The sequence below is a fragment of the Acomys russatus genome, chromosome 3 (genome assembly GCF_903995435.1).
Source record: "Acomys russatus chromosome 3, mAcoRus1.1, whole genome shotgun sequence".
In the NCBI taxonomy this organism is placed as follows: domain Eukaryota; kingdom Metazoa; phylum Chordata; class Mammalia; order Rodentia; family Muridae; genus Acomys; species Acomys russatus.
This window is the reverse complement of record NC_067139.1, coordinates 85241788-85253326: the sequence shown is the minus strand read 5'-3', so window position 1 is coordinate 85253326 and position 11539 is coordinate 85241788. Positions and strand designations below refer to the sequence as shown.

General features: G+C 44.4%; 1 protein-coding gene and 1 non-coding gene across 4 annotated transcripts; one reads left to right on the top strand and one right to left on the bottom strand.

Annotated features, from left to right (window-relative positions):
* The first annotated feature begins 1297 nt into the window (after positions 1-1297).
* LOC127186861 (granzyme E-like) lies at positions 1298-4318 on the top strand. 3 transcript variants are annotated; one of them, XM_051143166.1, is made up of 5 exons: positions 1298-1472; positions 2466-2615; positions 3072-3220; positions 3424-3684; positions 4076-4318. In XM_051143166.1, the coding sequence occupies exons 1-5, from the start codon at positions 1418-1420 to the stop codon at positions 4214-4216; spliced, it is 756 nt and encodes a 251-aa protein (XP_050999123.1). In that variant the 5' UTR covers positions 1298-1417; the 3' UTR covers positions 4217-4318. The 3 variants fall into 3 exon arrangements, with proteins under 3 accessions (XP_050999123.1, XP_050999125.1, XP_050999124.1); XM_051143168.1 differs by having other exon boundaries at positions 2466-2616; positions 3085-3220; positions 3424-3489; XM_051143167.1 differs by having other exon boundaries at positions 2466-2616; positions 3085-3220.
* Positions 4319-4673: 355 nt separating this feature from the next.
* On the bottom strand, positions 4674-4755 carry LOC127187254 (small nucleolar RNA SNORD55/SNORD39). The gene has a single exon (XR_007830417.1). It is a non-coding gene; the product is annotated as a small nucleolar RNA SNORD55/SNORD39 (small nucleolar RNA).
* Between the last annotated feature and the right edge of the window lie 6784 nt (positions 4756-11539).

The following is an 11539-nucleotide window of genomic DNA, read 5'->3' as shown; positions in this document are numbered from 1 at the left end:
ACAGTCAAAACCACTTATCTCTTTAAAGAGGATCAGAAATGCAAAGTTTATATACTGGTAGATTATGTGAGTAATTTTGATACAATTAATACCAGGACTTTAGTTCATAGCAAAGGAAACAGTCGCTATTATTCCCACAATATGAAAGGAGGACATTAAAATATTCAGAAATATAACATAGTGATGAGAAAACAAAATCTAGATAGCGTCATGGGTTACTTGGACACACACACACACACACATACACACACACACACACACACACACACACACACACACACACACACCTGTCCTCAGGGCAAGAGCATCCTGTCTCTCCCATAGATGATCTCACACAGCTCTCAGCATCTTGTCCTCTCAGCTCAGATTTTCAGCTCCCTCCATTCCAGTTCAGCATTCTCAGGGGCTGCATCCCTGTCTCTCTAATTCCTGATCTAGATCATTAAACCATTGTTCAAGATCTTAACAAGGTCCTGTTTGTCTATAGAAAATGCTAGGCAGAGCTGTAGACAACACCATTGCATCCTCAGAGGGAAGCCAATGAGATAAATGGCAATACCTAATAAACATCTAGTTACACCTGCCATTTCTGATTCATTATAATACTTAACTATGTATGACATAACACATGATCATTGCACACATGGAAAACAGTTGCTTTGAGATTTCTCTGTGACTTCCTAACAGTTTCTGGAGAGTCAGAGTGAGTCAAGATTCACTTATCAGACTATTCAAACAGATTCTTCCTCAGTATGATCTCAGTTAGTGAGATGATGTGTGGCAGGAGTGCCTAGCCACATGTAGAGCACTATCCAGTCTCACTGAGCACTGTCAAACTGTGCAGGTATACCTTAGTACTGTAACTGTTGTTAGGATTAGCAGGTTGTTGATAGTAACTTAAACAGAGAGACAGAGAAAGAGAAAGACAGAGAGAGAGAAAGAGAGACAGAGAGAGACAGAGACAGAGAGACAGAGATAGACAGACAAAGACAGAGATAGAAAGACAGAGAGAGACAGAGAGACAGAAAGTGAGAAGGAGAGAGGAAAGGAAGAAAAATATCATTGGTAGCAAAAGACATCTCACCAGAATGCAAAAGGGTGTAAGAGTTAGAAAATGACACACTTTAGTCTCAGTGCAGTCAGTGTGGACTTCCTGGGGTCTCAGGCCACTAACCACAGCCTCCACACCATCTACTTTCTTGGTATTCATCCCAGCTTAGCTCATAGGATGTGAATGTGGTGACAGGGTCATTTTTACCCAAACCAGAAAACTTCCTTAAGTGTTGTGACACAGATCAGAAGCAGAGCTGCATAGGTTTAACAGCCCGTGAGGCCACTGAGCACACACCTGCTTCATCCCCCTCCCAGGGCTGTGTCTACTCTGCCCTCCTCCAACCTGAGCAGCCTTCCTGGGAAGATGGCACCAGTGCTGATTCTCCTGGCCTTTCTTCTGCCCCTTGGAGCTCATGCAGGTGAGTGAACACAACGGTTGCAGTCGTGTCATACCATGACACCTCTGTTGTCCTTCTGCCCAGCAGGAGTCAGGAGTGATCCATGCATTGCACCTGGGAGATTTCTGAAGTTCAGGACCCAACTAAATCCAGACTTGGAAATCTGACACTGTCTAGATCCTCAACAAGATGTGAGGAATGGGGGTGTTCTCAGAAAGCTTAGTAGGCACTGGCTTCTCCTAGCTTTTCCTCATCATGTGGAGACTGAATCATCCTTACAAAGAGATGTTGCGGAGAGTTCAATGATAGAAAATATACACCATTAACTTAGTGGAGCCCAGGGAAAGAACAGATTTAATGACCAGCATGCAATGGGTAAGGCCACCAGCACAAGACTATTACCATCATTGTTAACATCCACCCCCAGCTTGCTGAGGAAAGAGGCCCAGGGTGACAAGATGCCTGCACTGCAAACTACAGTGGTCTGCTGTGAAGTTGTAGTTGGTCTCTCCACTGCAGTTTGCATGTCCTTTGCTTTTTCTATAATTTCCTCCAAATCCCAGGCTCTGCATTCCACCAGCATGGCATCACCAGCCGTCTGGTTAACTAGAAGTCACTCATTCATGCACAGAAAGCATTTACTGAACCATAAATAGGAGAATGTTAGAAAATCCACCTCCATAGACTTAGGGAAAAAGCTGAGAAAATGACACTCACTGACAAAAAAAAGTTCCAAAGGAGCTGCCCAGGACCCCCTCAGCTTCTGGCAGGATGGAGAGAAAGTGTACCCTCATTGTAATTCTAAGCAGGATTGGGGGGACAAGTGCTACCCTCTCCTTCTGAGAACAACAACTGAGGTTTAGGATTCAGCAAAAGTTTTTCTATGTGCAAGGAATCCTGTCTGCAACAGTCTTGGGCACAGCAGATCCCATGCTCCACCACACCCTTCCCACTCTTCCCTCCTGACCTTGTCTGCTGCTCCAAGACACCCCATATCCTTGCCTTTTCTTTCAGAGGAGATCATCGGGGGCCATGAGGTCACACCCCACTCCCGCCCATACATGGCATTTGTTAGGTCTCTTAAAGAAGATGGGAATAGGAGTCGCTGTGGAGGCTTCCTGGTGCAAGACAACTTTGTGCTGACAGCTGCTCACTGCTGGGGAAGGTGAGGAGATGCAGCTCGCTCACATTATCTGAGACACTCCCTGTAGGAGCTTCTGTCCTTTGCTGTGGATGCTCCCCTGGGAGCTCACTGGAAAGCAGAGTTGTGAAAAAGGAAGTCTGATAACATTAATATTTGAGGTCACAGGATGAAAGGTGAGAGGCAACAGCACACTTGCGTTAATCAACTGCACTGGCAAACTAAAGCAGTGGTTGAGGATGAAAGTTCAGGTTAAGAGTCAATGGAATCTTTGGAATATTGCCTAGAAGCAAGAGGGAGCCTCCAGGAGTCTCATGATGCTGAGAGGAAGGGAGTAGTAAGTCAACACTGAGGCACCCCTGTGTCCTCAAGTTCCCTCTCTGCCTATCCTGTGTTCTAGGTGTGTCCAGAAGAGCTCCACCCTGCCCACCCACTCTGCACTGCATCCTCCCTGATTCCACATCTCTCATGTCCACTCTGCTCTCTATGCAGCTCCATGAGAGTCACACTGGGAGCCCACAACATCAAGGCACACGAGCAGTCTCAGCAGATCATCCGTGTGGCAAAAGCCATTCCCCACCCTAAATATAATTCTGAGAACAAGATCAATGACATCATGCTGTTAAAGGTGAGACCTGTGCCCAGTCCACCCACATACCTCAACTAACCCCTCACCTCCCACCTCACCCCTGCTGCCTGTGTTCTTCCTGGTGCAGGTCTTCCCCTCCCCTCCTCTCATCCTGCTTCTTCCCTCCCTTCCATCCTGGCTTTTGTGTGGCCCAGGGCAGCAGGATCCTGGCTGATCTGGTCTCTACATCCTCTTCCCATCAGCTGGAGAGAAAGGCCAAGAGAAGTAAAGCTGTGAAGCTCCTCAAGTTTCCCAGGGCCAATGCCCGGGTGAGGCCAGGGAAGAAGTGCCATGTGCCTGGCTGGGGGGTGACATCCTTCAATGCTACTAAAGCATCTGATCTCCTACAAGAGGCTGAACTGAACATTCAGGTGGACTATCAATGCCAGAAACACTTCCTTCACTATTCAGAGACAACACAGATATGTGTTGGAGACCCCCGAAAAGTACAACTGGCTTTCAAGGTGAGGTTCAAGCATTTCATAGACAAAACATAGGGTGAGAGGAGCCTGTAAGATGCCTGACTGTGAGAATGGCCAGACTCTCAACCCTCAGCTCAGAGAAGGGACAATCCAATAGTGAACCTGTTAGTCCCTTGCTCGGGGCTACCAACAGTATGAGGTGGGAAACATCAGTCATCTCAAATCTGTATTAATTATCCCAGAGCATTCATGAGGACTTTAGGGAAAGCCTTGCACTGTGCTATAAGAATAAAAATCAGACCTCCCAGGAGATGTGCAACTGAGGGGAGTTGGAATGCCTGTCTTGCCCTTATCTGACACTTATCCTTGCCAGGAGTGGGAGGGAGAGCAGATATGGGGTTCTAAGCTTAGGTCTTCCATTCTCTGCCCACAGGGTGACTCTGGGGGACCCCTTGTGTGTGACAACAGAGCCTACGGAGTTTGTGCTCGTGTTAACAAGGACACCACTCTAGACGTCGTCACTAAAATCTCCTCCTTCCTGCCGTGGATACGCAGAAACATGAAGCTCCCCTAGCAGGTGTTAAACCACCTGTGATGACCAGCTTTTCTGGCCACAGACAACAACCACATGGAGTGGGCAGTAAAGGCTGAAAAATGTTAATAAATAAACCCCTGACTGCATGTAATTGATGTTCTTTGTTATTTGAGCCAATTTGTGGTTTGTGCATCTCACTGGTCCAGGCAGCCATCACCTGTCAGTTCAGGGCTTTGCTTCCTCCTCCTTCCTCAGCCCCTCCACTCACTGGAACATCAGGCTGCACATTTCTGCACTGTTATCACCCTACATGGTGGGCATTAGGGGTTGCTTTATGTTTTTATGTTTGATATAGGCTCTCAGTGCATAACTCTAAATTGCCTGGGATTTGCTATGGAAACCACTATGAACTTAAACCCACAGAAACCTTCCCCTATTTGCTTTCCTAGTGCTCGAATTAAAAGTGTGTGCCACAACATCCCATCATAATCGTATTTTAATTCTCAACTCCCCAAGGTTGGCTTTCTCGCAACACAGTCATCAGGAGGCTACAGCATTGTGGGGGTGTCCTACACTCAGTCACTCCTATTCATACTTAGCCGTCCAGAATAGGTTCTTTCTGGATGTAGAAAATTTCTACCATCTCTAGGCCACCTTCATCAAGGCAATAGCACTGACCAGAGAGTCGTACAAGACATTGGATGGAGGGAGATTTTTATCTGCGAATTTGGAGCCTATGGATGTGCCACCCTTTCAGTGTCCTATTCCAGGACCTCCCGGTATCTAGCAGGGCAGGCTACTCTCACTATCTGAACTATCTGCAATCTAGAAGGATGAGACATCCCTCTGAAGGCCCAGGCCTCACCTCAGTCCTGTTTCCCAGCCCGGAACAGAGAACACTCAACTTCTGTATCCCTTTTGGCCTGCTGGTGTTTTCCAATAGACTACCCCCAGCCCCACATTCCCCAGGCCTGGTTAAGCCAGCCTTTCACTCCTCTATCTATAAGTTCCAACCACTGTTAACTCTCCTGTACTTCATATTCCAGCTAGAATTGTGCTGCCAGTCACCTGATGCTCAGACCTCCCACCTAGGCCAATCTTCCCTGCAAAAAGAGGCTCTGCCATTCCCTCAGGTTTCTCAACATCCCTGGCTCAGCCTGGAAACTCGGCCTCCCCCTGCTGGCCACATGGTGTTATGGCAGTTTGTGATCCTGAAGGATCCAGGGGACGCTAGGCTACAAGTCTCTTTTGACATCGTCAACCAACACTTGTAGCTCTCTGGCTTTGTGTCAGGTGTTCAGTAGACTCCTTCTTCACCTTCATCTTTTAATTTCGCTAGGTAGGTCAATGTGCCACAAATGGATCTATGTTTGGAATTAAAAAAAAAAAACATGTTGTAAAATAGGTTAAAATCTGCATGTTTTAACAGTGCCATGTGCCTGGGCTTCAGAATGCACTGTGTGAAGTTGGACTAAAGTTGTAAACCCTCCAGCCCTGTGGTCTCAGTTGTACCCCATGTGGAGCCCTCATAGAAAGAGGTGAGCAGGAGAAAGACAAGCAGAGAGGCTCTAGTTTGCTTGATGTTCAAACCAATGACCCTGCCACTGCAGTTGGCCTAAAAGATATTTCATGGTGACCCATGTGACCCTGTTTAAGTCCCATATACAACAGCACTGGTGAGTTATACTTTCTTTCCTTCTTTCATACGTTACACCCTGAAAACCATTTTCCTCCATCCACTTCTCCCCAAGCCCCACACACCTCCCTCAGATGCACTCCTCCCTGTTTCCTTTCTGAAAAAGGTAGGTTTCCTAGGATTATCAACTGAACACAGATTAAACAGTTAAGATGAGATTAGACACAAACTATTGTACCAAGACTAGAGGAGGCTCCCAGTATGAGAAAAGGGTCCCAGCATAGGCAAAACAGTCAGAGACTGCCCCAGCCCCCACTGTTAGGTGTCCCACAAGAACACCAAGCTAACAGACATAACATTATGCAGAGGACCTAGATTAGTCCCATACAGGCTCCCTGATGGTCACTTCAGTCTCTCTGAGTCCATATGAATCCTGCTTCATTGATTTAGTGGGCCTTGTTCTTCTAGGGTCTTTGCATTCTTTGTCTCCTAAAATCTTTCCTCAACCCTTTCAGAGAGTTGCCCCCCAAGTTCAGCCTAGGGTTTGGCTGTGAGTCACTGCAACTGCTCCCATCAGTTCCTGGATGACGCTCTCGGAAGACAACTGGGAAAAGCACCCATATATGAGTTTAGCAGGCTGTCATTAGGAATCATTTCATTGATTTCTGTTTTTATGGCCCAGTTGTGTTGGTTCTATCCTTGGTCTCAGGGCTCCCCAGCTTCTGCTTCCTGACCATCCAGGCAGTGTCAGGCATGGGATTCTGTTTTATGAAAATAAGCTTACCAGGCTTCCACTCATTGTGTTATCTTAAAGTTAAATTATTCATTGGTGCCTTCTCCACAATGTCTGCTCCACCTTTACCCCAGCACATCATGTAGACAGTAAAGTTGTAGGTCAAAGGTTTTGTGGCTGGCTTGGTGTCCCAGTCGCACCCCTGGAAGTCTTGTCTGGTTACATATGGCCAGTAAAGGCTCCATATCCCCCACTCCTTTGAGTCTTTGCAAATGTCACCCTCATAGACTCCAGGGAGTTTCTAGTGCACTAGGTTTCCACATCACCCTTCAAGTGCTCCAACAGTCGACTTCCAAGGGCTCTCTCCCTTCATTGCTCCCTCCCTCACCTGATTCTTCCTCTTCACATCCCACTCACCTCTAGCCCATGTGGAAAATCTGTTCTATCTCCTTTTCCCATGGAGATCTATGATTCCTTCCTTGAGCCCCATTGTCACACACACTATCTGGGTTGTGGATTGTAGCAGGATGATCCTTTACTTGACAGCTAATCTCCACCTACAAGTGAGGAGGACATGTTTGTCTTTCTAGGTCTGGGTTCTCTCGGGTAGAGTTTTTTTCTACTTCCATCCATTTGCCTGCAAATTTCATGATGTCATTTATTAACAGCTGAGTAACACTAACACATCTTTTTAACAGTCTTTTTATGTGGTGGGAAATCTAGTTTCGTTTTTTTTAAAACCAGTTTCTAACTATTGCAAACAAAGCTACTATAAACATAGTTGAGAAAGTTTCCTTTTGGAAGGATGGAGCACCCTTTGTGTGGTTTAACTGGGCCTTGAGTTAGATTGATTCCTAATTTTTCAAGAAAGCACTATATTAATTTTCATATTGGTTGTACAAATTTGCACTTCCACCAGCAATGCAGGAGTGTTCCCCTTTCTCCACATCCTCTCCTTGCCAGCATGTGCTGTCACTTGAGTTTTTGTAAGATGGAATCTCAATGTATTGATTTGCATATCTCAAATAGCTGAGGATGTTGAACCTTTCATTCTTTTCAAATTTATTATAATTTATTCAGATTACATCCTGAATGTTATCACCTTGCTTTTATCTTCCCATTCCCAGCCTCTCTCCCTCTTCTGCCCTATTCTGTCTCCTAGACCTCCTCCCACATTATACGGCTATAGCATATCAGGACTCATCCAGATAGCCTGTTTCCCCTTCCTCCTTGTGCCACCTGTGGTTCCCACCAAGCGGAAGTGGTCAAATTGGGAGCACCAGAGGTCATGTCAGAGGCAATCATGCTTCCCTACAACTGTGGAGAATGAGACGTCCATTGGCTAGGTCTGAACATGGAGTCTGGGATTACTGCATACATTGTCCTTCCTTGGTGCAATAGTTTTTGCAGCCCCCCCCAGGTGTCCAGATCCCACCACCCTGATGGTCTCCTTGTGGGGCCCCTGAACCCTCTGTGTCCTTCTATCCCCCCATTCTTCCATACACTCACAGGGTTTCCCCAGGAGTCCAGCAGTGAGTTCTGGTATCTATCCTGACTCCCCCCTCTGGATGGAGTCTCTCAGAGGACATCTATGTTGGGCTGATATCCACTTACAAGTGAGTATACACCATGCGTGTTTTTCTGGGTCAGCGTTACCTCACTCAGGGTGATCATTTCTAGTTCTGTCCACTAGTCTGCAAATTTCAAGATTTCCTTGTTTTTTTGTTTTTTTTGTGGTAGAAAAATATTTTATTTATTTTTTATTATTAATTTATTCATATTACATCTCAGTTGTTAGCCCACCCCTTGTATCCTCCCATTCCTCCCTCCCTCCCGCTTCCCCCCTATTCCCCTCTCCTATGTCTGTGACTGAGAGGGACCTCCTCCCCCTGTATATGCTCACAGGGTATCAAGTCTCTTCTTGGTGACCTATTATCCTTCCTATGAGTGCCACCAGGCCTCCCCATCCAAGGGACGTGGTCAAATATGGGGCACCAGAGTTTGTGTGAAAGTCAGATCTCCTTCTCCACTTAACGGTGGAGAGTGTCCTGTCCATCGGCTAGTCTGGGTAAGAGTTCAAAGTTTACTGCCTATATTTTCCTTGGCTGGTGCCATAGTTTGAGGAGGACCCCAGGGCCCAGACCTGCCTGTAGTTTTCCAGGACCCTCTGGATCCTTCTATTTCCTCATTCTCCCAGGCTTCTCACACCTAAAGTCTCAATAGGATGTCTTCCCCTCTGACCCACTTTCCTGATAGGTAAAGTTTTTCATGGGGACGTACCCCTTGGACTAGTGTCTTGATATAAGTGAGTATATGCCATTTAACTCTTTTTGCTTCTGGGTGAACTCACTCATTATGATAATTTATAGTTCAATCCATTTGTCCACAAATTTTGGAAATTCCTTGTTTTTAATAGCTGAGTAGTATTCCATAGTGTAAATGTACCACAGTTTCTTTATCCATTCTTCTACTGAGGGACACGTAGGCTGTTCCATGTTCTGGCTATTATGAATAAGGCAGCTATGAACATGGTTGAGCATATGTCCCTGTTGTGTGGTAGTGCATCTTCTGGGTATATTCCAAGGAGTGGAATAGCTGGGTGTTGAGGAAGCCCTATTCCCATTTTTCTGAGAAAGCGCCAGATAGATTTCCAAAGTGGCTGTACTAGTTTGCATTCCCACCAGCAATGAAAGAGTGTTCCTCTTTCTCCACATCCTCACCAGCATGTGGTGTCAGTTGAATTATTGATCTTAGCCATTCTGATGGGTGTAAGATGGAATCTCAGAGTTGTTTTGATTTGCATTTCTCTGATGACTAAGGAGGTTGAGCATTTCTTTAAGTGTTTCTCAGCCATTTGATATTCCTCTGTTGAGAATTCTCTGTTTAGTTCTGAGCCCCATTTCTCTATTGGGTTATTTGGTTTGGTGATGTTTAATTTCTTGAGTTCTTTATATATTTTGGATATTAGACCTTTGTCAGATGAAGGGTTGGTGAAGATCTGTTCCTAGTCTGTAGGCTGTTGCTTTGTTCTCTTGACAGTGTCACCTTCCTTACAGAAGCCTCTCAGCCTCATGAGGTCCCATTTATTAATTGTTGACCTTAAGGCCTGGGCTGTTGGTGTACTGTTCAGAAAGTTGTCTCGTGTGCCTATGTGTTCCAGACTCTTCCCCACTTTTTCTTCTAACCGGATTAATGTCTCTGGTTTTAGGTTGACATCTTTAATCCACTTGGACTTGAGTTTTGTGCATGGTGACGAATAGGGGTCTAATTGCATTTTTCTACACGTAGACATCCAGTTAGACCAGTGCCATTTGTTGAAGATGCTGTCGTTTTTCCATTGAATGGATTTGGCTTCTTTGTCAAAAATCAAGTGACCAAATGTGTGTGGATTCATCTCTGGGTCTTCAGTTTGATTCCATTGATCCACCAGCCTGTTGCTGTGCCAGTACCATGCTGTTTTAATTACTGTTGCTCTGTAGTACAGCTTGAGATCAGGTATGGAGATTCCTCCAGAGGATCTTTTATTGTATAGGATTGTTTTTGCTATTCTGGGATTTTTGTTTCTCCATATGAAGTTGAGAATTGTTCTTTCAATATCTTCAAAATATTTTGTAGGTATTCCGATAGGGATTGCATTGAATCTGTAAATTGCTTTAGGTAAGATGGTCATTTTTACTATGTTAATTCTTCCGATCCATGAACAAGGTAGATCCCTCCATCTTCTGATGTCATTTTCAATCTCTTTCTTCAGGGATTTAAAGTTTTTTTTTTTTTTTTTCAAATAAATCCATCACTTGCTTGGTTAGGGTTATTCCTAGATATTTTATATTGCTTGTGGCTATTGTGAAGGGAGTAATTTTCCTAATTTCTTCCTCTGCCTGTTTATCATTTGTATATAGGAAAGTTACTGACTTTTTTGAGTTAATTTTGTGTTCTGCCAATTTGCTGAAGGTGTTTATCAGCTGTAGGAGTTCTCTGGTGGAATTTTGGGGGTCACTTATATACACTATCATATCATCTGCAAATAGGGATAATTTGACTTCTTCCTTTCCCATTTGGGTCCCCCTTGATCTCCTTTTGCTGTCTTATTGCTCTGGCTAGAACTTCAAGAACTATATTGAAGAGATATGAGGAAAGTGGGCAGCCTTGTCTGGTCCCCAATTTTAGAGGGATTTCCTTGAGTATCTCTCCATTTAATTTAATGTTGGCTGTTGGTTTGCTGTATATAGCCTTTATTATGTTTAGATAAGTGCCTTGTATTCCCGATCTCTCCAGAACTTTAAACATAAATGGGTGTTGGATTTTGTCAAATGCGTTTTCTGCATCTAAAGAGATGATCATGTGGTTTTTCTCTTTCAGTTTGTTTATATGGTGGATTACATTGATGGATTTCTGTATATTAAACCATCCCTGCGTGCCTGGAATGAAGCCTACCTGGTCATGGTGAATGATGTCTTTGATATGCTGTTGTATTCACTTTGCGAGTATTTTGTTGAGTATTTTTGCATCGATGTTCATAAGAGAAATTGGTCTGAAATTCTCTTTTTTTGTTGGGTCTTTGTGGGGTTTAGGTATCAATGTGACTGTGGCCTCATAGAATGAATTTGGTAATATTCCATCCATTTCTATCTTTCAAAATAGCTTGAATAATATTGGTATTATCTCCTCTTTGAAGGACTGGTAGAATTCTGCGCTGAAACCATCTGGCCCTGGGCTTTTTTTGGTTGGGAGACTATCAATGGTTGCTTCCATTTCTATAGGCAAAATAGGGCTATTTAATTTGTTTATCTGGATTTGATTCAATTTTGGCAAATGGAATCGGTTGAGGAAATTGTCCATTTCCCTTAGATTTTCAAATTTTGTGGCATAAATGCCTTTAAAGCAGGTTCTTATGATTCTTTGTATTTCTTCAGTGTCTGTTGTTATGTCTCCCTTTTCATTTCTGATTTTGTGTATTTGGATAGTGTTTCTTTGTCTTTTAGTTAGATTGGCT

Coding starts and splice junctions, on each gene's coding strand:
- LOC127186861 (XM_051143166.1), top strand. CDS start 1,418: ATGGCACCAGTGCTGATTCTCCTGGCCTTTCTTCTGCCCCTTGGAGCT. Junction 1,473..2,465: donor GCCCCTTGGAGCTCATGCAG/GTGAGTGAACAC, acceptor CTTTTCTTTCAG/AGGAGATCATCGGGGGCCAT. Junction 3,221..3,423: donor ATGACATCATGCTGTTAAAG/GTGAGACCTGTG, acceptor TCTTCCCATCAG/CTGGAGAGAAAGGCCAAGAG.